The sequence below is a fragment of the Sus scrofa genome, chromosome 4 (genome assembly GCF_000003025.6).
Source record: "Sus scrofa isolate TJ Tabasco breed Duroc chromosome 4, Sscrofa11.1, whole genome shotgun sequence".
Lineage (NCBI taxonomy): Eukaryota > Metazoa > Chordata > Mammalia > Artiodactyla > Suidae > Sus > Sus scrofa.
This window is the reverse complement of record NC_010446.5, coordinates 3,429,055-3,454,589: the sequence shown is the minus strand read 5'-3', so window position 1 is coordinate 3,454,589 and position 25,535 is coordinate 3,429,055. Positions and strand designations below refer to the sequence as shown.

Genomic DNA, 25,535 nt, shown 5'->3' with positions numbered 1-25,535 from the left:
CCAGACCCCTTCCCACCAGGAAAAGCTGCCATGGGGGCGTGGGTGCCTCCCTGGCAGCTGCCAAGAAGCCTGAAGCAGGATGGAGAGGGCAGCAGCTTTGGCTCAAGGACCTGACTTCCAATGTCACCAGCCCGTCACTCAATAGGCAGCTGTCCCAAGGAAGGGAGGCCTGGCCACCTGGGAGAACGGCTCGAAAAAAGGCTACTTCCACATGAATCCACATACCAATGGGGCCAAACTGTCATGGCAATAGTGAAAATAAGGTAAAACTAGGGCTTTCCTTAGGAAATAAAATGAAAAAAGTTTTGAAAACAAGATGATTTTAGGTTTTACTTACCAAAGCCCAGGTTATATTTGCCATATGACAGAGGCTCTGATGGAGCAGAGTCAAGCTGTGACTGTCTCTTCCAGATGACGGTGCACGAGCACACGGGACCTGCTGTCTGCCCCACGTGGGCTGCCGCATCACAGGAGGGGCATTTCTGTGAGCCTCTGGGGGGCCCTGAGCCGGGGCCCTGGAGCTCCGTGGTCTCTGGCGCCCCTCCCCGGCCCAGGGCTCCAAAGGAAGCCCCTCCTGATCATTTTAGCCCACGCCAGGAAACCCCACACCTTCTCCAAGACCTGTGGTGGACTCTGCAGGTGAGGCACGTCTCCTCTGCACCTGCTGGCACGTGCTTCCTAAGGGCAGGCGGCCGGGAAGGTGCTGGCGACGCCCCGGAAGGAGCGAAGTGCCTGTGAGGGGTGCATGAGTGAGTGTGTGTGTGTGTGTGTGTGTGTGAGTGTGTGAGAGTGTGTGGTGTGTGTGGTGGAGGAGCGGGGAGATGGAGGCATGTGGAACCTGCCACACAGTGTCACCTTCTCCCTGTGTGACACTCAGGATCCCCATGGGTGGGCAGAGCCTGGACACTGCACTCAGGCAGAACACCGGCCATGGGGCTGGGACCCAGGTTCGAGAACGCTGGGCCCTCAGCTGCACCTCCAGTGCCCTCTACCCTCGCCCCGTAGACACACTGCCCTGAGCCGCATCACCCTCAACCCTGGCTCACCCTGCCGCTTCACCTCAAAACATCTCCCTCTGCTTCCGTATAGGGAGCGTACTGAGGACTCAGCCCTCTCTCACAGGCTGCTACTTCCACGAAACCTCTCTGCTCAGCCCCAAGCAAGGACCGTTCCCTGTCCCCAGGGATGGACGGGAGCCTCTCCTCCTGCCTGACCCCCAAGGCTTGGTGGAGTCAAATTCAGGAGGTGACACAGACTTGAACCGAAGCCCAGGTGGCCCACGTGGCCGTGTGGCCTGCGAGCATCCGGCCGTGGCTCGGGGCACACAGGAGCCTTCGCCCCCTCCCCTTCAATCAAGCCCCTCCCGAGCTTCTGCGCTTAGAAGCAGGAATGAACATCGCTCACCGTCCCCACGACCCACAGGGACATCTAGTTAGAGCAGGGCTTTCTACTGCTTACTAAGCAAAGCTGACTTTCTGCATAATCAAGTTCATGCTTCCAGAAATAGAAAAAGCATGTGGGTGATAACGCACCACGGCTTCAGAAAGCAAGGAAATTAATGCTTCCTTCCAGTGACAGCCTGGCAGGTCCTGCATCTGAAAAGGGAATGAGAGAGGGCGACTCTGCTCCCCTGCCAGCGGCCGTGCTGCCCGTGATGTTGGTCCTGGCACCTATGGATTGGGTCCTGACGCTGGCACCACCCCCACACAGCCAGCAAGATGCATGGGACGTGGAGGTGCCAGCCAGGGCCTGGGCCCGGAGGACACAGGTGACACACATGAGAAGTGGTCCCAGAGCAGGTGCAGGAGCTCCCTGTAGCGGAAGGGTGACAGGTGATACTCTGGGCAATGTGGGTGCACAGAGAAGCTTCTGTGTGTCAGGCGTGGCACTTAGTGCCTACGGCCTGCCCGCCCTGCTCCATGCCCGCCCATCCAGCCTTGGTACCACCCCACTGCCGTGTTCCGTGTGTGCCAGTGAGAAAGTGAATGGCTGACACACGCCCCTCCCCCCAGCCACCTGAACAGAGCTGCTTGGACCAGCCTGCAGATCCCAGGACGTGCGTGGCCACGGCGGAGCAGGCATGAAGCAGGCTGGCAGGAACCGCTCCCTGGCACCTTCCCACAGCTGCACTTGTGTATGTCCTGCCAAGCCACATATGTGGCAGGACGAGCTGGTTTCCAAGTGTGCCTGGCGGGACCTCTCCCGCCCATTCCGAACCAGAGGAGAGGGACGTGATTCTGGTCCTAGGGGACCAAAGCCGGGGGGGTCCTGAGCAGATGCTTCCCGTCTCTGGGCCCCGGCCTCCTACGTGACCAGGGAGGGATCACACCCGCTTTGCTGCCCCCGCCTCCACTGCCTCCTTATGATGGAGCTTCGCCCCGCCCTCAAGAAAGCAGGCTTCATCCTCCAGAACCAGCGCACCCTGGCAGGTCCTGCATCTGAAAAGGGAATGAGAGAGGGCGACTCTGCTCCCCCGCCAGCGGGGTGGATCATCTGCAGGGCCTGGTCAGCTCTCTGGCAGGGGGACCCAAAGGCCCGTTCAAGTGTGTGTTTATCATTAGGTTCCCAGGAGCTCTGGACGCGATGGCCAAGCTCTGCGTTCCATGGGTCTGAACACCTTGCTGCTGCGGAGAACGTAACGGGTACCAGGCCCTCCTGCCTGCAGATCCCAGGAAGGTGCTGCACCATCCACCGCCCTCGGTCACGGCAACCGGGGCTGCGGTCCGCGTGCACTCCAGAGACAGGCTCTGCAAGGAAAATCGGCGGCCACAGAATGAAGGAGGCTCGGCGGGAGGAGCAGGACCCAGGGCGCTCACCCCGAAGCCCGTGCCCTTTCCCATCTGCCGTGACTTCGGGAGGCAGGGGGTGCCCTGCGTTCTTCTACCCGCCAGGATCTCCATGTTTTCCACCATCAAGGGAGAGCTGGTGAACTTGACTCGACCTAAGGACCAGTCCTCTGACTGCACGGACATCTCCGAGAGCCAAGGTCACTCGGCTGGTTTTTTCCAGCTGCTGGACTGGATCAGCCATCCAGTGACGAATCGTCAGCCAGGGCCTTGGGGAGAAGGATGCTGTTGGGAGCCGCCTGGAAAAGGTTAGGAGCGGAATCTTTGAAGCTGCCTTGTCAGGCTCAAGGTCTGGCTTCAAAGGGGCCTGGAGGCAGGCGCCTCTTAAAAGATGCCTTCCTCGGTGGATTCCTCACACGGGAAGACGGTATCTTCCCCCAAACCTCTTAGCGCTGCAGCCTAAGCTGACACACATTTGCTTCCAGCCTGCTTTTCCTTCCTAAGAAATTCAACAGCTTCATCTCAAACTCTCCCTTAAGCATCCGCTCTGCGCTTATTTATGACATTCTGGCTAATGCGGGGAACGTGCAAAACTGCGGCTGAAGTAAACCGAGGCCAGGAACCTGCCCGGGCAGTCGTGGGCAGTCCGGACAGACCAGAGGAGGCGGACTCGCCTTGGTCCTGCCAACACGAGCGCGTGTGCGCGGGAGGCCAGGTGACTGCCCACAGCCATGCTTCCACAAGCTCTCCCACGAGGGTATCGTCTCGGTCACGGTCATGCACAGGGCACTTCAGTTCCCCTGGCCCTGCCCGGGGAAGGACTGTCAGAGGGAGAAGGGAGGGGACACTCGGGCAGAAGGACTTATCCAGGGTCGCCCAGGCTGACGACTGAAGCCAGAGCTTCTGACCCAGACATGTGCCCATCACAGCTGGTGATCCCGGGCCGGGGTGGGATCAGCTCAGATGGGGGCGGCCGTGGGCGACAAGAGCTGGAGGACGTCCCTGACCTGTCAGGCTCTGCTCAGCTGTACAGAGGGCGGAGGTCAGCCAGGGGCGCCCCCCTGTCCCACCAGCAGGGAAGGCCACCTTGTCTCCTCTGCTGGCCGATAGACGAGGACGGCAAGGCCAGGGCCCAATTCTCGCCCTTCCTCCCGACGTTTGATCTTGGCCAAGTTGTCAGAACCATGAGCTGTGTCCTCACCTACCAAAGGGAAACGCCTGTGCCCCTGGCCTCCCTCTGTCTCCTGGCCACTCACCATCAGGGATGACCAAGACCGGTCCATCGCTCCCCAGGCCCCCCTGAGACGGGACACAGTCCCTGTGAAGGAAGGAGCCAGGCTCCAACTGGGCAGACAGGAAGGAAGGGCGAGCGGCAGACAAGGAACCACAGCCTGCTCCCAGCGCAGCCAAGGGCAGGGGGCCCCACCAGGATCAGGACGACAAAGAGGGAAGGTGGCCCTGGCTCCCTCCATGCTGCCGGGAGCCCCCTGCGCTGGGAGGTGGGGGCACCTCCTCCTCTGCAGGCGGAGTCCCTGCAGGTAGATTCTCTACCTGGGCTTGGCCTCCTGGGCATCTGTGCTGTCCCTGACCAGGCTTCCTGCCGGCCACCCCACCAGCCTCTGGGCCCCTGTCCTCAGAGGCCCAGGACCAGGCCTGCCGGTAGGACCAGACGCCAGCAAGGCCCCGTCCACCAGCGGGGCTGTGAGGCCCCTGGGCGGAGCGTTGTGAAGGCAGGCAGGCCAGGCGCCAGCTGCCCATTCGTGCCTCCGGCTGCTTCCCTCATTCGCACATCCAGGCGGCCAGCCTGCTCCGAATGGCCCCTCCACTTGCACGTCCCGAAAAGAGGTTTTTGCCTTTGAGAAAGGCTGAGACGGCAAACTTGTCGACATGGGGAAGGGGAGGCAGCCACCCCGCTCACCTCACATGCACACACTTGCACGGTCTCACTCGGCCTTGGTCTGAGCACTGCAGCTAAATACACGCCCACCACCAATGAGACGGGGAGGGGCTGCTGCAGGGCAGTGAGCAGCTTCCTTCCTCGGCAGAGACACTAGCCAGGACTGCCAGAGCCCAGTGGCTCCAGCATCGAAGGCCCTGGGGACGGCACCGCCTGCCAGTGGGGGTGGGAACGCCACCCCCTCCCTAGGTCCCCCAGCCAGCCAGGCCCAGTCCCACCAGGCCACTCGCAGTCTCCTGTCTGCACGGGCCACAGGGCGGGGATTTTAGCTCTTCAAGGACAGGCCTGAGTTCCTGAAAGACGCTCGTGGAGCCAAGGGAGGAGCGCAGACGCTTATTACCAGGTGGTCACCGAACCTGACGGCCAACTCCCGGGTCGTAGGTGGAGATTGTCACTAAGGGTCACGAAGCTGCGACTCCAGCCCAGGGCAGCCGCCTCCCACATCCACACGCAGGTGGAGGGGAGTGAGCTGGAACCTCGGGCGAGGAGGGGCCAGACACTGCCGTTCTTCCCCCTTCCGCCCCCGACCCCCCACCCCAGGCTCAGCGAGAGGACAGCCCTGCAACTTGACCGCTCACCTGCTCTTCTCGGATGGAACGGCACCCCACCCCAACCCCATCGCCAAGTCACGATCTTGGCAGACGCCCTCACGCCCTCTTCAAGACGCCACACTGCTGTCACAGGTACAAGGTCTCAGGAGAAGAGCTGCGGGGCATCGAGGAGCACGGCAGAGGGGCCGGAGACCTTGCAAGTCACCTCGCCTGGCTGTGTGGCCCAGGGCTCTCGTCTGCAGGGTATAGACCACGACGTCACCCCAGCAGACCTTCCTAGGCTGCTGCATCACGATGGGCACACACTTTGGGACCTGAAAATCAGGGTGCACATGCCTCCAGCATCTTCTCAGATGAAGCGGGGAAACAAACCGATCTGGATCTGCCCTCAAAGAGCTCCCACCCCAGATGGTGAGATGGGGGTAATTCAAGAAGAATTTAAAGGCACCACCAGTCCCAGGGCACAGAGCTGGCACGGCCAACACGTACAGAGGCATGGCGGGCACACAGGGGCCGGCAATCGAGGCTGGGCAGCACGGGGCAGTTCCACAAGGGGACCTGCACCCTGAGAGTCTGTGGGCTTGGGAGGGGGGAGAGGAAGGCTGCTTGGAGGGGCTGCCACAGCAGTGGGCCTTCCGGTTTTGTCCTAGGTGACAGGTCACCAGCTCTGCCTGGGACAGGGAAGGGCCATCACTATTGGGACATCTTTGGGCAGGAGCAAAGGACATGGTGATTGGAGGAGGAGGAGGAGGGAGAGGAGGCAGAATGGCGGTAAGCCATCCAGGAGGGAGGCCTCTGCAGCGGACACAAACAGTGAGAGACGGAGCTGGGATATGGGGGCAGCCTGGCCTGGGGCCCGAGGGGAGCCTGCAGCAGCCACTGCCACCCTGCCCGGCAGCGCCGTGACTCATCAGGCTTCAGCGGCCAGGGTCCAGCTGCCTCAGCCCACGTTCAGCAGACACTGATCACCAGGTTCTCGGCAAGGTGACAGCCTTCATCAGCGGGGCTCCCAGCAGCCCGACCAGCCTCGGAGGCTTGGTCAGGGGACTCGTCCTCCTCCTGAGTGAGCTTCCCTGACAGGAGCCCCTGGCGCTGGCTCCTCCAAGGAGCCCTTTACTCTGCTGGCACCTGAGGCTCTTTTCCGGGCCGTCTCTGGACGCGGCATCAAGAGAAACCAGAGCCCTCGTTGCCTGTGTGCTAAGTCCCAGCTGATCCAGTTGAGCCTTCCCACCCAAGACTCTGATCTCAAACAACAACATATATTTTCTCCATCAAGTCCTGCAGGAGGAGGGTTTGGAAAGGGTGTGGAATCCAGAGAGAAAATCTCCTGCAAGACGGAAGCACCAGGAATGCTTTTATCTTGTAAAGAAACAATGGGAAAACTGGAGGCTGCAAATCTTCATCACTTACTGCTGTAGCCTGCTGCTATCTTGAAACGCACCTTCTCATCTAAGAAATGGAAAGCACTGAAGACAATGGGACGGAAGCCAAGCCCTGTGGTTGACTCAAGTGCCACCAGCTCCATGCCCTTCTGGCCGGGAGACCACGGAGCCCTGGCTCCAGCTCTGTGAGGCGAGGGTCCTCCACCTGCCCCAGGGCCCCAGAGGAGAAAGCAAGACGGTGTTGGCAGCACAGGTGGCAGAGGGCACACGGCGGGCAAGCCCTGCAGAGCCATGAGCACCACTACCCACCCCACAGCACCGAAAGATCCCTGCTGTCCTCCTCCGGGTCCTGGAGGTGAAATCTCAGGAAACAGAAGGGGCCTCGGGCCACCAGGTCCAGTAGAAACTACCCTTGTGGCCTCCGACCCCAGTTGGGGGGGGCCACTTTCCCACCGGGGGTGCCCCACCTGCCGGGACAAAGTGCTGAAAGTCAGCAGCTGTTCACCAGCAGAGAAGTGCTCAGGAGCCAATGGATGGCCCGTGGGTACCAGCATCCTAGGTCCCGGAGTCATGGCCTAGGTGCCGCAGGGAACACGTACGTGAGCTTTGCCTGGCAGCTCATGTGAAGCTTTGGAACCAAGAAGCCCACAGAGACCTGGGCTTGACCTATATCCGGACTAATTAGCACCAATTCAAACCAGGAGCCTAGCGTCCCCTGATTTGGCTCTGATTAGGCAGCAGCCGACAAGACAGGTGGGCCCAGCATGGGGAAGGGGGACATCGGAGGAGACTTAAGAAGCTGCTCCGAGAACCCAGACCAATAGGCACCTGTACAAATGGACAGAGATGAATCCGTACAGAGAAGATGCACAAAGGAAGTCTGATAAGGAATCGGTATTTGAATAGCTTTGAAGCACCTTCCCAAAAATGCGTAGTGACAACAAAGAGGACAAAAGAACTTGATGCCGAGGAGGCGGGGAGACACCGCCCACCGCCTCGTCGAGGGACCCAGGCGGCCATCACAGGTAGTGGGAGGAGCGGGACTCCCGAGTCGTCTGAGAGACGTGAGGACACGGCCCTGCCTCTGTGCCTCCTGCCAGAGACACGGGCACTGAAGCCAACCCCGAGGCCACATTGCACAAAGCCAGACAGCTGGTTGGTCACATCTGGAGGAACCGCGGTACACGAAGTCAAAGACAGACCGAGGAATTGCTCCAGACAGACAGAGACCAGCAACATCCAACCATGAAAGGCAACGCGTGGACCACGGCCAGACCCTTGAGGAATAAACGATACCATTGGGGCAACCGGCAAAACTCCAGTGGGGTCTCGGCATTGGGTGGGAGAACTGACGCTGACGTCATGACTTTGATGGCCGTGTCGTGACGACAGGAGGGCATGTCCTTGTTTGTAAGAAACGCACATTGAAAGAACTGGGGACGATGGTGCATTGGGACAATCTCTGCCTCTAAAATGGCTCTGAAGAAACATTCTCGCTACTGTAGTTACGACTTTTCTGCAAGTCTGTGAATAAGAACACAGTTGCTTCCTACTTTTTTTCACTTCTACAAGAGTGTGGCACAGTGCACTATCTGGTTACGCGTCGGCAGACCCAGACTTGAAATACAGCTGCTGGCCGCTGGCTCGTCTTGTGATTCTGGGAAGCAGAGCATCGGGGGAAAACACGGACCCTGGCATCGCAGTGACTGTTCCAGTCCCCGCGCCCACGCACAGGCTGATGACCCTGCACACGCTTCCCGTTCCCCTTCTCCTAAAGCACCAGACCAACACTACCGACTTCAGAGACAGACTGTGAAGCCTACGGTATTAATTCCTTCAGCAAATATTTACTCAGCTGAAATGTTCAGCTGTCACTGAAATGTTCCAGCAACAGCTCCAGGTTCTGAGAATAGAATCTGGGAAGACCAGATTCTTCCTCTGCGGAGCTTACGCTCTACCAGAGGGGGGGAGACCAGCAGGAACAAAGATCTGTACATGCACTGAACTCCCAGAGAATTCCAAGGATGCTGAGGACAAATAAACAGGGAAGGCCATAGCAGGGGCTGGTGGGCGCCGGGGGGAGGGTGGAGAAAAGAAGTAGGAGAGCTTAGGAAGCAAGAGGAAGAGAGAAAGAAACTCACCACATAAAACAAAACCGAGATGACACAGGTCAGGAAAGTCAAGAGAAGAAATTGAAAAAAAAAAGCACAACGGAGTAGACGACCAAACATACATGCTGTATCAGGAAATGTAAATGGCCTAAACTCCTTTATTAACGAAAAAGACACTGAAGTTAGATGACAAAGAGAACTCTATGCTCATCTAAGAGAACAGCATGGGGGAAAAAAGTAATTCTCCAATGTTTCAAGTAAACAAGAGGCAAAGGTATACTGATCAAACAGAAAGAAAGCAGGGATGAGAGTCATGGTATCAGACCAGGTTGAAATCAGGGCAAAAAACATGAAAGGTGACAGAGAAAGGCACTTTAAATGATACACGGCACAACAGAGTGAGACCAGAAATGACAGCCATGCACCAAAGGCATCAGCCCTCATGCTGTGTGTTTCACAGGACAGCGAATATACCATGTCACTGGCCAGAAGCCCATCAGGGCGAAGAGGACCCAGGTCAGCAGGGTCTGTGATTCGGCTCTCCGAGTCCACGGTCGACCAAACAAGTCAGGACAGTAAAGACCTAAGCAGTGGAATTAATAAAAGCGAGAGCTGGTCGACACATTTCAACTCAGTACACTTAAAACAAGGCATAAACCTTCCTTTAAATGTCCATGGAGTAGCCACAAGAAAAACTAACCACAAAGAAACACCAGTAAATCCCAAGAGGTGAGGACAATTCTAACCTGATGACAAAGACACTTAGACTCAAAAGTCATGGGCATCTGGGTGCTCCCACATTAGGGGCAGAGGTATCGACGACTGTAATAGCCTCGTTTTGAATGGACCCTTTTACCGTTAAATAGTGTCCTTCTTTGTCTTTCTTTATGGCCTTCGTTTTAAAGCCTGATATGAGGATTCCACCTCCCGCTTTCCTGTCTTGTCCATTGGCATGAGATAGCACTGGGAACTCTATCCAGTCACTTGGGATGGAGCACGATGGCAGATAATGTGAGAAAAAGAATGTGTGCGTGTATGTGTGGCTGGGTCAATTTGCTGTACAGCAGAAAATTGACAGGACACTGTAAACCAGCTATGATGGAAAAAATAAACATCATTTTAAAAAAAGCACAACAAAATGAGAAAACAAAACAACTATGTTTTAAACAACTCTTGGGATAAAAATGAAATACACTAAAATTGCAGAATGCTTAAAAATATCAAAGATGAAAATTTAATATCAGAACATGATTAAAGCAGTAATCACAGGACAATTCATAGTCATAGATAACTCTATTTATGATAGGAAATTTTAAATAAGTGAATTAAATATCCAGCCCAATAAGTGAGGGGGAAAAATAATATCATAAGCCCAAATAAGGCAAAAGGAATATATTAATAAAGACAGAAGCAAGAATTATTGAATTAGAAAAGAGAAGTAGGATAGATTTGATGAAGAAAGTAGATCATGTGTTAGCCCACTCAATTAAGACAAAGAAGAGGAAGCAAAACATTATATAAAAGAAGAAGCAAAAATAAGGAAAAAACCTCCAGTAACGAGGCAGTTAAATACTTATAGAAGTTTTCTCTTTTTCTTCAAATGAGCTGTAGAAGCTCTTTCTGAAGTCATAACAACAAACACAAAAGATGTTCAATGGGTATAGATTTGATTTATAAGATTAAAAAATTCTAGAGATCTTTTGCATAGTAATAAAAATACAGTTAACACGACGGACCTGTACACTTAAGAAATGGTTCAGATGGCAAATTTGAATTATATGGTTTTTTACCACAATATCTAAATAAACAAATGAATGAAAATGACATTGAAGAGGATTAGTCAAGCAAATATGAAAACATACTGTAAAACCATAATACTTATACGGGTGATACTGGCTCATGGACAGACAGATTAATGGAAGAGAATCCCAAATTTTCCTAAATGTGTAAGAACATGGCATTGCTTTGTGTGAAGACAGATCATTTATTAAGTGACTTGGGGACAATTAGATAGCTTTCTGGAAAAAGAAAGGGTGCCTCCATGCCTCACTCCTCACACCTTAATAAATAAAAGATTTAAATGGGGAAACAACTGAGACCACAAAAGTATTAGGAGAATTTTTTTTTTTTTTAATACAAGCTAAACGAGGAAAGTCTTTCTAAGTATGATACCAAAACAGAAGAGATTGCTAAATTTAAAACAAGTATCTTCCGGTTTGACGCACTTCCGGGAGGACCGGCACACTCACACGGATATCTGTCTCACCAGAGTTTATAACAGCAAAGATCACTGAGGACCCATCCAAAGACACAGAGGGAACAAAATTATGATACATCTCCTGCTGGGGTTCGTGAGACTGCAATGACACGGAATGAGATCCAGCCTGTCACTAAGCTCTCCCTGGTACCCAAGGAGAGAAACAGACTGTGCCTGTCTCATCTTCACAAAAGAAAACCCCACACAGGTGCATGCTGCTCGCTGAGGGTCCATTTCCAGGCCAGGAGTCTTTCCCTTTGAGGAGGCGGCACAGACAGAGGGGCCTCATCTGAAGGTCAAGCCTGGAATCCCCCCTCACTCTGCCACCCACCTGCTGGTGACGGTGATGCAGTCTTTCTGATTTTCAAGCTCCCCATGCGATTTTGTATTCTGTCTGTGTGTCACTGGGGTGGGGGGACACCGTCTATGGAGGGGATCCTAGGAGGACACACAGCTCAGTTGTGGGTGCAGGAGCGTGCAGGTGGGGTGGTACGCAGCGTTCCCAGGAGCACCTGAGTGGGCAGAGGACCAGGAGAGATCTCGGGGCACAAGGCAAAGGCCTGGAGGAGAGGCAGTGACAGCAGGGGAGGGGGCCTGGGATGGCGGTGGGAGAGTCCAGAGCGCGGGCGCGGAGGCCGGGCCTTCCCAGCCTCATTAACGACCCTCCAGCCCAACCTCGGCACCACGGGAGCCAAGGAAGGGCTTTAAGTAGGAGAGTGACCTCAATCAGGGTGACATTTGGGAGGGGGAGAGACACAAGCAGGGCCAAGTTTGGGAGGGTCACTTGGGCGGCACTGAGCAGCCCAGAGGGCAGGGACAGCAGTCTGGGGACAAACTATGTCATCGTTTCACTCACTAGTTTCTCCCATAAAACACAGAATAACACTTATTCCAGCAGGTCGTTATGAAGAATCAACCAGGTGATAAAGTCACCTGATACGCTGCATGCAGTGAGTGCTCTATAAATGCAGCTATTCTTATGAGAAAGACGATCCCAAGGAAGCAAGCTCCCAAAGGTGATTTTAAAACCAGGATGTGCAGAGCCAAACAGAAGATGGGGGCGCGGGGAGGGGAGAGGAGAGAAACGGGGCCTGGGCACCACGGGGCCAGCACAGCAGCCGAGGCTCTGGGGTTCCCTGGGGACAGTGGTGCCTGCCCTTGGTGGCCGTGAGGATGGGGAAGGCTGCTCACAGAACACGCCTGGCACAGAGGGGCCCAGGGCAGGGCTGCTGCACAGGAGGAGACCCGCTCGTCCCACAGAGTCACTCCCGGGGCGGGGGGGGGCAGGAGGGGCCTGGGGCTTTTTCTTTGCGGGTGGGTTTCTGGTTTTCACTTTGTCCTCCTTCAGAGAAACTGTAACTACTTTTAAATCCCGTACACATTTTCTCTACTCCGTAGACATCTACATATTTATATCTGGCAAAGGTGCCAAGGGTTCAGTACTAAACCCCTCGGCTTCCCCGCACCCTCTCTCCGACCGGCTGGGCCTCCGACCAGAGGGCCACCGCCACGGCTGGGCCCAGGCTGACCAGCCTCTCAGGCTCACCAAAACCACACAACTGACCTGGCCCAGCAAACCCGCCCCTGCCCAGGAACAGATGTTTGGAGATGCAGGCTGTGCTGCCCTCAGCCCAGTGCCGTTGCTAAGCCACCTGGGAAGGAGGCAGAGGGTCAGTGGGCAGCCCAGCTGCCAGGGAGGCCCGGGCCACACACAGTTACATGTGGCTGCTGACTGCCCTGCAGGACGGTGGGGGGGGGGGGGGGGGGCCCGGGTCTCTCCTTCCCCAAGGTGTCTGAGATACTGTTAGATTAGCGCCATCTTTCCGCACAAACCTCAGGTTGGAAACCAACTAACAATATCTGCCCCGCCAAGGCCTCCATGTCACATGGTTTGATGAAAGGCCTTTTTGTAGGAGTTGGGGCACCTCCTCCCGCAGAGCCCCAGGAGGCTGGGACCCAGCCCGACTCAGGCACAGGCTAGTCTGGCTGCCGGGCGCTCCAGGATCCGGATACCAGAATGGAGCTGGCAGAGTGCGGGAGGCGCCACTGAGGCAGATGCAGCAACATCCAGACACCATGACGCCCCAGCACCTTCCAAGTGGTTCTGTCCCCAGGGAGGCCCGTGAGCCTCACAGGTGCTGCGGGCTCAGAGCCTCGTCCCAAGCGCAGGGCTGGTTCCTTTGTGACAGGCGGCCACAGGCGTCTGGCCTCTGCTCCCTGCCGAGCACCCACCCAGCAAGCATACCCGGCCGCATGCGGAGAGTCTGCTGCCACCGTGTGGGACCGACCAGGAGCACCTGCAAAGCAGAGATCAAGGGCAGAGTCCTCAGCATCTAGGACCCGTCTGGTGCAGGTGGAAAACCCATCGTCCAAGAATCTACATCTTCCACCTGACTCGGAGCCACGAAAACACCACAAGTCCATCCCTACCTTGCAGAAGGGACAGTAGGGCCACCTCAAGACTTGGGCCAGTTGGACAAACTACGTGGAGAGGTTGGGGGCCTCGTGCTCTCCAAATGCGAGCGCACCTCCATCCCTGAGGCCGGGCCCCGGGAGACCCCCCGCCAGGCATCACGAGGCCGTTGCTCCCCAGTTGGGTGCTGCCCTGGCACCAAGCGCTGCCCGCACCTCTCAGCTCTGGCTTTGCTCCGTGGCTACCGGGAGGACGTGCGCTGCAAACGCCTCTCCGTGACGTAGCCAACACATGACTGCTATTCACTGGCTGTGGACGGAGAACAGCACAGACCACTGTGCATCTGAGACGCTTCAGGAGGAAAGTGCCGTCAGCTGAAGACGGTAGAAGGGGCCCGGCCGTGGGACAGTCCAGTCAGCGTGGGAAACGGCTGAGCCCATCACTCACCACCACCCGGTGGCCATGGAAACGACAGGAACCGGCCCTCCAAACGGGCCGTCAGGAAGCCTGCTGGGCTCTGCACCCTCCCACCCTCACCTGCCCACCCAGAGGAGCAGCCTCCCCCAGCTCATAGGACTGTCCCCAGACAGGAAGGCAGCAGACTCAGGCGGACCCAGGCCCCTCTCCCGTGCCGCCACCCCTCTGTCCTGTCCCCGTCCTGCCTGGAACGCTCAGGCAGGGATGCTCCACACAAGAAACGCACACAACCATCGATCCACCCCAGAATCCCAGCTTCCTCCTCTCCCCCACCGCCACATCCAACTCAATGCCAGTGTCCCTGCTGCCCCAGGCCCAGACCCCCGTGGGGTTAGGAACAGGCTCTCGCCAGATCACAGGCGTCGCCTCAAACCTTCACCCAGGACTTGGTGGCCTCTGCATCTGCAGTTTACACAATGAGAAGCCGAGGCTCAGGGAACCTGTCCACCTGCCCAAGGCAGGCACGCGGCGGGAAGCAGAGGAGCCAGGACTGAGACCCGCCCGTGACAGGTGACGTGGTCTCCATCGCAGAAACACTGACGGCTGTGTTCTCCGCCACCGTCTCATAAAACAGCAATGACTGCGTGGCTGAGGGACTGACCCCCAAACAGAAGCAGCTCCAGGTACAGCCAGCGTGAGTAACATACATAAGAATGAACACCTCCCCAAAACAGACACACCCAGACACCAGAACAAGGACTGAGTTAGCTTTGCATCCACGCGATGAAATTCTGGGGAAGGCTTTAACAGCATGTGTGAGATGTGATTATAACACGGGGAATATTTATGTTTTGTCAAGGATAAAAAAGGACACAGAAGTACAAATACAGTATAATCATCTCTCTGAACAAACTTTAAGTTGGAGGATAGCAAAAAGACTTAGAAATGCAGATACGGCATTCCCGTGGTGGCGCGGTGTAAACGAATCCGACTAGGAACCACAAGGTTGCAGGTTCGATCCCTGGCCTCGCTCAGTGGGTTAAGGATCCGGCGTGGCCATGAGCTGTGGTGCAGGTCACAGACAAGGCTCGTATACTGCGTTGCTATTGCTCTGGTGCAGGCCAGCAGCTGTGCCTCCAATTCGACCCCTAGCCTGGGAACCTCCAGGTGCCATGGGTTCGACCCTAAAAAGCAAAAAAAGAAATGCAGACAAATGGATTGAAATAGCGACCGTCTGGGGGGCGGGAAAAGGCTAAGCTTCTCTGGAAGATTGTTTCTCGTCGCCCCTGCTTTCTACCATGAGAATAAATACCTGTCCTGAAATGAGCCAGTGGAAAAGTGGGGATTCCAGGGCGGGGAGATGGGCCTCTGAACCTGGCTCCAGGCGGTGCTGGATAAGACCGAGCTGGCCGCGCCCCGGTGTCCTCATTTGGGAGGGGTGAGCCGTGTGCTGGGGTCAGAGGTGATGACGTGAGGGCCTCCCGCCTCGCCTGGCTCATGATATGCACTAGCAGAGGTGGTTTTAAAATAACACGCTCTACCTCTGAGCTGCCCACCTGAGCCTGCTCTATGGCATGGAAAGACGTCTGTCAGCCCAGGTCAAGTAGGCTGGCGTCTGGAAGCACACCTGCCAGGTAAGCAAAGGCCCACCAGGGCCAGGCAGCGTGGGTGATGCGATTTGAACCTCCTCAGGGGGGCTCAGGGGAGCCTTCGCCTGTCCCCTGAGGCATTAGCCCAAGTCACGGGGTGAGGCGCGGTGCCAGTGCCCCGCGATGCTGGCTCCACCACAGAGGTGACGTGGTGGGGAGGGAGGTGACACTCCAATGCCAGAGATGAAGACCTTGCCCCACTGCAGACAGAGGGTGGCCTGGGAGGCCGACAAAACGCCACTGCCATCCCTCTCGGGCCACTGCCTTGCAAGGCTGCTCACGGCAGGGATGAGAAAGTCCTCTCTGAAACCCAGGTTCCCACAAGGCCCATGTCACAGCCTGTGACCAAGAGTCACACAATCACGGATGAAACGGCTTAAGAGGCTCACAAAGGTGCACGTCTTTCGACTTAGTGACTCTGAAACCAGAAAACTGATCTCGTCAGAAAATCAAAGACAAGTGTGGGCCTCAGAACGTTCCCTAGAGACAGCCAGCTTCGGCAAAAATTAAACTACTCACGACACTCCGAGCAGGAAAATATTCGGCACTGTTTCTGGAGGATGTTGATGCCAAGAAGACAGGATCAGGGCAGCGCAGGATGCCCCTGGGAGCCTGAAGGTGCAGCGTCAAGATGCCCACCACTGCGGGCACTGCCAGGAGACCTCCTGGCAGATACACCTTGTGGGTCCCGGTATGTTTGTGTAAAAAGTCTGCATCTTCTCCAGAATAAATTCCCTAACATCTGAATAATTTGCTGACACACTGGTGTGCACCGGGCATGTGACAAGAAAAACACCTGTGAACAGTGTAAACACAGCAAGGCCCCCCAGCCCCCACCCCTGCACCGAATCAGGTCCTCGAGGCCCTGCCTGTGCCTCGGGGGACTGGGAATTCCTTTCTTCTGACTGACATGGTGCCTCGTGTCACTTGTGCCTCCTCCTGGGGGGCGGGATGGGGGTGCTGGTGTCTGACCCTCTGCAGCCACCACGTCAAGTGCAACGTAGATAAGGCTCAGGACTGAGGGAAGCGCCCAGAGGGACAAACAGTGACACATTCTGCAGAAACACCACCCCCTCCTTCCCCTGGGGCTGGACCAGCGATGGGGGGGGGGGAATTCCACAGGAGGAGCCCCCAGGGGCTGAGCGCAGTGCCCTCACAGCCACTGGGCTGACACCGCTCACAGGACCCCTGGCAACCTTTAGCCGTGGGAGTGGGAAGCCCAGCAGAGTGGCGTGGCCCCCATGCAGCGCGAGGAGCTCTCACCACCGGAGGGGAGGGAGGGCCAGGAGGAAGGTCTGTCCTTCTCTTTAAGCCCCTGGGATAATTTCCCAGTGTCTCAAGCCTTCACAAGGAGGAGGTCAAGCTAATTAATTAACTGGAGGAAAGACCAGATGCTCACTTACGATGGGGGGTGGGTAGGAGGAAGAAGATACATATGTGTGATTGTTTGCATCCGACCCAAAATAGATGGCATGACAGAATCAGTTCCTGAGCATAAGGAAGACTTTCACTTTAACGCGAGGACTATAGTTACTTTGTCTCTCAACAAAATGTTTCCACTGCTGACCATAAGGCTCAGACTGGGGTGAAAGGTCCACGTGAGACAGGCAGCAGTGGCGCCAATACCTCGTTGGAAGTGCCACCCCAAGGGCTCTCAGGGGCTGAGCACCAGCTGAGCGAAGGTGCTTTGCAAACGAGCTCTTGACACGGACCTGGGGAACGGCTTCGGAGCTGGTCCACACCCTGGCCCCTCCCGCCTCCCCCCACTCGAGATGCACACACATCCGCAGAAGCCACGCCCATGCGACACTGTCCACGACTGGACGCTGAGGGCACCTCCACACCCATGCCCAGGCTGTGCGACAGGACGCCCCAATGTGCACAGCTCAGGCGAGACGCGGACGCTGGCGTGGTGCACGTGCGCGGAGGTGACGAGGGGTACTCACCCCACAGCAGAGGAGCCAGCTGCAGGTGTCCCAGGACCAGCTGGTTCAGGAGACCTTCCACGCTCGCCTCGCCTGTGCGCTTCAGAGAGGGGTGAGCATTGTTAAGGAAAACTCAGCTGCTGCCGGACCCCGGGCCAGGAGGAGTTCTAGGCAGGTCCCTAGACAGGTGGGCGAACGTTCCCCTCTTCCCAAGTGATGGTCTGACCAGCCACAGGACATCACCTGAGTGCGTGAAAAACAGGCACACAGACACACGCGGGGCCTCTCGTCCCTCACCCCAATCTGGTAAATTGAGCTGTTACGTGGAAAAGGAAAACCCACTGGGATCATTTTAATCCAACAGCTACTCTTGCTGCGGGGAAATAAAGAAGACGGAGGTTGTTTTTCCTCAAAAGCACGCAAACTGGGGCTCGCTGTTCAATACAACTGAAGGCGTTTCTCTACACGTGTCAGTTTCATGCTGGTTTCACGTCTGTCGGGTTATACATCTTGATGTAATTACACATATTATTACAGACTGGCTCACTTACGCAAGTTCACAATGGAGGGAGTCGCAGGGCTTTCAGCAAGTACCGGCGGATAGAGAACCGAGGTTTAGAAGCGCAGAAGATAGATGTCTCCAAGGCAGAGTGCTAAACAGCCAGGGTGGGCCCCAGAGACAGACCACAGACCTCCCCTTTCCTACAGAAATTAAAGCCGCACTGCGTAAGTTACAATCGAAAGCGAAGAGTTTAGTTCCTGATGTTCTCTGGTGTTTGGGGAAGTGGTGGAAAGCCCATTTCTTTCTTCCTTTAGTAAGTTAATTGCGCTCAACAACCCAGAGCATGTCTGGGACCAGACAGGCCTGGTGAGAAGCCCTGAGGACGCTGAAACGATTGGCATGAACCTTGAACTTGAGACGCTCACGTTCCAAGAAGAGGACCAGAAGGGAACCCAGTACTGCACCCACCAAGCTGAGGACAAAGCCACGCAGGCAGAGTAGAACCGACAGAGGCTGGGATCGGGGGGTGCCGAGGCACCAAGCGAATGAAGACCAGAGCCCCTGGGGCCCTCCTGCCAGTCAGCGGGCATGTTGGGCTCCCTGTGACCATCAGCTGGTGAGATGCAGGGGCCTGGATGTAGCAGCACTGAGCAGAGCGGAATGTCACCCCTCAAAGAGCCCAGCCGAGCATCCTCTGAAAGCTGTTCCGCCAAGAGGGCTGCCCAAAAGAGCCAGCTGGCCTCACGCGACGACGAGCCTCAGGCTATTGGCATGTGACGCTCAGAAGCCCCCACCTATCTCTCCAGCCCCGGGTCCTTCTTTGGCTACTTTGGACCTGTTTCAATTCTTCCAAAACATCGTGTGCTCCTGCAGCTCCATACCCTCCCCATTCTGCGTCTTTGCTCTTCCCTGCCCTGCCCACTCCTCGCCAGGCTCACCCTTTAGCACTCACCTCAGGCTTTGCTTCCTCCAGGAAGGCCTCTCGGAGCTTCCTCTGCTCCAAAGGCCCTCAGCATCCCCTGGCAACCGTCATTAGATGAGTGCATCTTCGCTCATCTGTCCTCACCACTAACTAGCCTGTGAGCTGTGTGAGGGCAGAGCCCTCATCCTGGGGCCTAGAACAGTGCCTGGCGTACTGCAGCTGCTCCGTGAACAGTGATGACTAAATGAACACTGGCATGAGAGATGTCCCAGGTAAGTGGTTCGGGGGCCACATTTTTGTGTCGTTTTCTTTGCTGATTCTCTCTGACGTCTTACATGAAATTAAGACATCAGACTATGGCACATGACTCCCTTTTGATAAATAAAAAAAAGAAAGAAAATCACGCCAGGCTTTTGAGGCTGATTGCACCACGGTGCCTGCAGAACAGAAACTGGCTAACGAACATGGCCAGGGTGAGGAGCTCCGAAATGATTCGGCAGGAGAACAAGTTAGCGTGCGAATGATTACAAAGTTGCCAAATGGCAGTGATGCTTTGGAAACCATTCCAATAACATATTTCTGTATTAATTTGCTTTCGGACATGAGCCATAAAATTATACAGCTGAGCTAATAAACCTAATTACCTGCACACATATCCCTCTCCCCTTCAGTGCCGTAAGTCACCAAAACAGACTCGCCTGAGCCTGGACACACGAAGGCGACCCAGGCTGACGGGTCGGCCGTGCAGCTGCTTTATCAGCCACTGCTACTGCCCAGATTACAAGAGTATCATGGGGACAGTGGAGGTGGCAGTGGCTCCTATTTCTTAAATACACGGACCCTGGCGTTTGGGGCGAGAGGCGAATAAGGACTGATGACAATGACAATAATTCCTATGAGTATCTCTGCTAGAAAGGGTATTTCCAAAGTGGGTCCCATGAGAGAGGCCCCGTGTGCTTAGCGCGTAGGGTCTCAATTTAAGAATACTTTCAAATGATGGCTTGAGAATAGGGTGGGTGTAAGACCAGGATTGTTATGTCCACTTGAGAGATCTTTTTTAAAAACTCAGGCCCAGGAGGATAACAAGAAAGTGAGCGCACCTAGGAGGTGGCAGGATTGAGGCTGCTGGACCCTAGACCCCACTTTCAGACACTTTACTGTAAACTCTGTGTTGATTCCCTGCAGGAAATGGGAGGCCAGGACCCATCGTCCCCACGTGGCCTGGGCCCAGCGAGGACACCCTGCTGCTGTGACCTGAGGCACCGCCTGCTGGGAGCAGGGGGCCCAGCCAGCCTCCTTCCTCCAGCCCTAGGGAAAGCCTGCCGGGACCTCTCCATGGTGCTGAAGGGCCTCTCTCCGGTTTAAGCCCTTCCTCGTCACCTGGGACACGGCAATTAAGTTTCTGAGTCAGTCCCCGGGCTCTTGCCTCCAAGGTCTACTCCTGTCCCTTAAAGGGCAGGGATGGTGACACTGCAGGACAACTGCAGACCACCACTGGTGCCAACCCAAGCTTTGCAAGTCTCCTGGCCACACGTATGAGCATTGATTGACAAGCCCTGGGCGCCTGCACCAGAAGGCAAGTCAAGTTTCCAGCGCAGTTCACCCAGCTCATGCTCTGCCTCTGGAGCCACCATTGGCCACTTCGAGCGCCCTCCAAGGAACCACACACTCGTTCCTCAGTGCCCTCCGCACCTGCCGCTTCCGGCCTCGAAGCCCCCGCTGGGTTACCTGGAGCCACTGCAGGTCACTCCAGGTCACTCGCGTCTTCTGCCTATCACGACTCCTCCCTGGAGGGGGTGAGTCACAAGGCCCCGGCTCAGCTGAAACTTCTGCTGCCACCCCACCTGCCCAACTGCTTGGCTACTTATGTTTGCAAACCAGTAAGAAAGGACTGCTTGTGGCTCCCAAACTGGGAGCATAAGGGAGGGTGTCCCTGGTCAGCAGCTCTGCGCCCAGTACACAGTAGGTGCTTCTCACTGAGCACATGCTCCGCACTTCTTACCAACAGATCGTCTCGGCCCTCACACACTCTCAGGTCGAGGGAGCCCTTCAGGCAGTCCTCCTCTTCCTCCTCCTCCTCCTCGAGCTGCAGGGCCAGGAGGGGAGCGGAGGAGGGTACAGCTCGGCTCTTGTGCTCGAGGCGCAGCCCCGTCCCTGCTCTGACTTCCTGGCCGTTCCCCACGCATTCCCACCGAGGCGCATCTCCAGCCCACAGTGCAGCAGACAGACGGGGCCAGGATCTCACCTTCGAGGTGGCTCCAGGGAACACACCTTGGTACCACGGGACCTAGGGAGGCAGCTTGCTGAGGGCAGAGTCCCTTGGACCCCAGATCACTCACTTTCCCTCCTGTGAGGTGACCCATGAGGTTCTGGGAGGGGACACGATATGGGCTTGTCCCAACAGATGAGATGGTGGTGTTTGGTTCCAGGACAGCATGGCACGTGTGATGGGGTCCCCTTGGTGCCCTGACTCCTGCGTGCCCCAGCCTAGAACCCTCTTCAGCCTCGTCTTTCTGGGGACCACCAGCCATTCCTGGAGCCTGAACGTCACTCTTTTGGGACGTCCTCCAAGATGCAGCCCTGCCCCAGCAATCACCCCTTCTCCCCCGCCCCCAGGAATGCTGCGCCCCGCAGCCTGTTGACCCCACACTTGCCCCTGAGGTGTGCCTCTGCTCCCCACTCCCAGCCTGGGGACCTGGTTCAAGCCAGGCGTATCAATACCTATGACGGGGCAGTGGTAGCTGCAGGGGACAAAAAGACCAAACAAGATGAGCCCCTTTCTACTTTGAAGAAGCTCAGTCTACTGTGCAGGGATCATATCTTAGCATGATTAGTCACCCATCGCTGTTAATTAAACTTCATCCAAGCCTGTGCAGAGCGTTTTTTGTTTACAAATGTTTTCATGCATGTCGTCTCACTTAATCTCCTATGTGTCTTGAGAACCATGGATATTTGTTTCCAAATCTTTGCAAAACACAGCCAGATGCAAAGAAAATGCAGAAAGTCGATAAACTAGCTTCCCTCTCATTTCCTGCTAGTCCATGAGCGAAGCAGGAAAAATCTGGTAACAGCACGGCTACCAAAGGACAGTTTGAAAGCAGGGGGCAGCTTTTGAGACCCTGCTTGTGCTAATGGGGCTGAAGTTTACCATGACCCAGTCTGAGACTCCAGAAGAAAATGACTGTTCAATCAAGCCATCCCTTGGGTAGCACTCAGCCCAGTGGGTGGCAGGCCTGGGTTCTCACACGGAAGAAGGGAGCGCAGGGCTCCTGACACCTGCTTGTTCCCCGCGATCTACGGAACAGGAGACCCAGCCCCAAGCGTCCCAGAGTGGGGAGCTTGACAGGAGCAAGCCTGCACCTCGGCCACACCCCCCAGGCAGAAGAGCTGTCCGCACCCCACATGCCAGCTCTAGTATGACAACCACAGGTGCAGGGACTTCACCCAGCCCCACTTCAGCTCAAATAAATTAGCAAATTGTCATACCCAGAAATTACACTCATGGAAAGGCTGCTCTCAGGGATTAACAAGCCTCTTTCCCATGACTGCCTTTCCCAATTTGCGTCGTGAACTCTGTGCACACGGGTGCTGGCTGTTCTCACCCCGGCGGGAGCGCCACCATCTCAACTGGGCTCCCCAGACAGAAAATGCCATGCAGCACCATGAGCTGCCTGGGGAGAGTCTGCGAGTCTGGCTGGGCGAGAACACTTGAGTCCCGTGATGGAGGGCAGGCTAGGTGGAGAGAGCCCTGCAGGAGGCGTGCGCTCAGACGTAGCGAGGAATGCTACGTCCCCTGGGCTCCATCCAGGAGAGGGAGGTAACCTGAGGCCCGGATGGAGACCAGATGCTCTTTTGCTCTTCTTTCCAGCACAGAGTGAGAGCACAGACTCTGCAGCCAGGCAGCGGGGTACAGACCCCAGCTCTGCCACTTACTGGCTGGTGATCTGAAACAAGTCAGCCTCACACAACCTCAGTTTTCTCATCTACAGAATGTGGATAAAAACTACTTTATAGGCGTTCCTGTCATGGCTCAGCAGAAACAAATCTGACTAGCATCCATGAGGATACAGGTTTGATCCCTGGCCTCGCTCAATGGGTTAAGGATCTGGTGTTGCCATGAGCTATGGTGTCGGTTGCAGACATGGCTTGGATCCCATGTTGCTGTGGCTCTGGTGTAGGCTGTCAGCAACAGCTCCAATTAGACCCCTAGCCTGGGAACCTGCATATGCCATGTCTGCTATGGGCAAATTCTCCTCATTGGAGGGAATGCAGTCATGGAGACTGAGAAGCTGGGCATGGCCATATGCCAGGTCACCTGTCCTGGCGGTCACCAAACTGAGGGCACTGTGCCTAAAGTCTTGTAGGTTTTGCTTATGAAACCCAAGTTAAAAACTGATGACAGATGTCACAGCCACTCTGGAGCTTCTGGTGTCTATAAAGAGCAACTGTGAGGCCAAACACAACCATAACTCAGCAGCACAGCCCCGGAAAGCAGCCCCTCCAGGGGAAACGGCCCTGCTCTCAGAGAAGAGCCCCCCCCAACCCCGCTCCACATCCTGCTTCCTGTATTTACAGTAAGAGCCCTCTGCAGTGAGCAAAGACATCCCTGGCAGTCAACTCTCAGATACCCAGTTTGCCTTCGGGCTCCTTGAGCCTCTACCTCACCCTCGAATCAGCCAGATGGTTACCAATGAACCCCAGCAGAAGGTGGAGATGTGTGCTTATCAGAACACCTGGCAGCGAGGTACCCAGATGGTCCAGGCCACCAGCTTCGTGGGGCTCAGCTGAACTGTGCACCCGGCTCTTGTCGGAAAACCTGTACGGGGCTGGATAGGTCAGCAGGCATTGCGCCAGCCCCTGAAATGCTCTCCGAAGGGAGATTTGCAACAAAAGCAAGGGAGACGAGAAGGGGTGCTGGCACCGAGCTTTTTGCTCCAAGTGTCTCCTGCATCTGTTCCCACCACAGACCGTCTGTCCAGGGCTGCCCCCTGGAAAGGGAGCCAGCCTTCAGCTAAGACTCATCCTGCTGGCTACAAACTCCCTTCCTACATTCACACAGCTCAGCACCGTGCAGTCAAGCTGGTGACCATGTGGCCGGCTGTATCAATGAAAGGGACACCACTCACACAGCAAAGGGTTTCAATACCTACACGCTCTGGATTACACACAGCCCTGCGGTGGGAGGAGAGCCCGCCCGCGCCCCGCTGGGGCAGGTGCCACACCCGATCGTGCTCATCTCAGTGTCCCCGCTGCTTGGCACAGCCCCCAGCATGGTGGAGGTCAACAGGTCACAGCGGCGGACGTGACCCGACCTCAAGAACAGCCCAGCTTGGCAAGTGGGACAGTCTTGGGAAGAAGACAAACTTCCTGTGTGTTGGAAAGGAAGAGTTTAGTGCCCAGAGGTGTGGGCACTCAAAGGAAGGGCAGCTCCGGGGGGGGAGGGGCGGCAGGCTCCGGGGAACAGCGCCCGGGGGGATGACCCGCCCCTGCTCTGACCCTGACGCCTGTTTCTCCTCTGAGTCACCGTGTAGTGTAGCTTCCAAACGTCCCCACGGGGTCTGCGGTACCTGCTCAGCAGCTCCCAGCAGCTCCCAGGGCGTTTCTCACCCTGCCTTACAGTGGAAACTGCCTCTGAGCTCAGAGGAGAGAGGGGAGGGGCCGGCCGTGACCCCCTTAGCCTTCCTCCAGCCTCTGGTCCTCGCCTTCTAATGGGGTTAGGTTGGCTACCACAACTCTTATGTCCTTGGAAAACTATTATCAAAAACGTACTGAAATGGGGAGTTTCCTGGTGGCTCAGCAGTTAAGGATCCAGCATTGTCACCACTGGGGCTTAGGTCGCTACAGTGGGGCGGGTTTGATCCCTGGCCCCCAACTTCCTGCATGCTGTGGGTGCCGGCAAAACAGAAAAAGAAAATGTACTGAAATGGCTCGGGGCTTCTCTCCCTTCAGCCTTGATTCTTTTAAGAAGTTGACGTCCCTGTTTTCTCTGTTGGATTAATAATTCATGCGGCAAATCCTTATTGAAGCCCTGCCGTGTGCCAGGCCCACCTGTGTCCCAGATTTCCTGATTGTGTCGCTGCGGGCGGATCCAAGTAAAGAGAATTAACGCAGGGGCAGCCCCTCCTCCCTCCCGCCTCCGAGCTGGCAATGACATCTGCCATGGGATGAAGAGCAGACTTCTGCTTTGTAAACCCAAATTCAAGCAGATGGAAAGACCAAAGATTGAATCGGCTAATTATTTCATTATGCATTTTAATATTTTCTCAATATTTAGACTTTATAAAAAAAACCTTGAGCCTAATTTGACACCCATCCGTAAGTAATAAAAACAGCCCGTATGTAGCAGGTGAGGCCGGATAGACGTGGCTCCTGCAGTAGGTATGTGTCTAGAGCCAGGTAAACGGCAGGGGTGCCGGGAGCCCCAGAGCCTCTCTGCTTGGCTGATGGGGTCTACGTTTTATTGTTTTCTGTGCTGGGCCCTGGAGAGGCCCCCGCCCGGGGGAGGGGCAGACACAGAAATGGCACTTACAGTGCAGGCTCTGAGTCCTCTTCCCCCTCCCCCTCCTCCCTCCGCTGCCAAAGACAAGGCTTAAGCTCTGGGTCCTGCCTACAGCAGCTTGTGAATGTGACCTCCAGCAGAGCCTTGAGGATTTGTCTTTCCGT

At 56.0% G+C, this 25,535-nt stretch overlaps 1 protein-coding gene across 1 annotated transcript in view; it reads right to left on the bottom strand.

The window, feature by feature from the left end:
- The window catches only part of TRAPPC9 (trafficking protein particle complex 9), a 468,417-nt gene that overhangs the window by 79,081 nt on the left and 363,801 nt on the right, over positions 1-25,535 (bottom strand). The window contains 1 exon segment of the mRNA XM_021088861.1: positions 17,470-17,560. Coding sequence (XP_020944520.1) covers positions 17,470-17,560 — 91 coding nt within the window.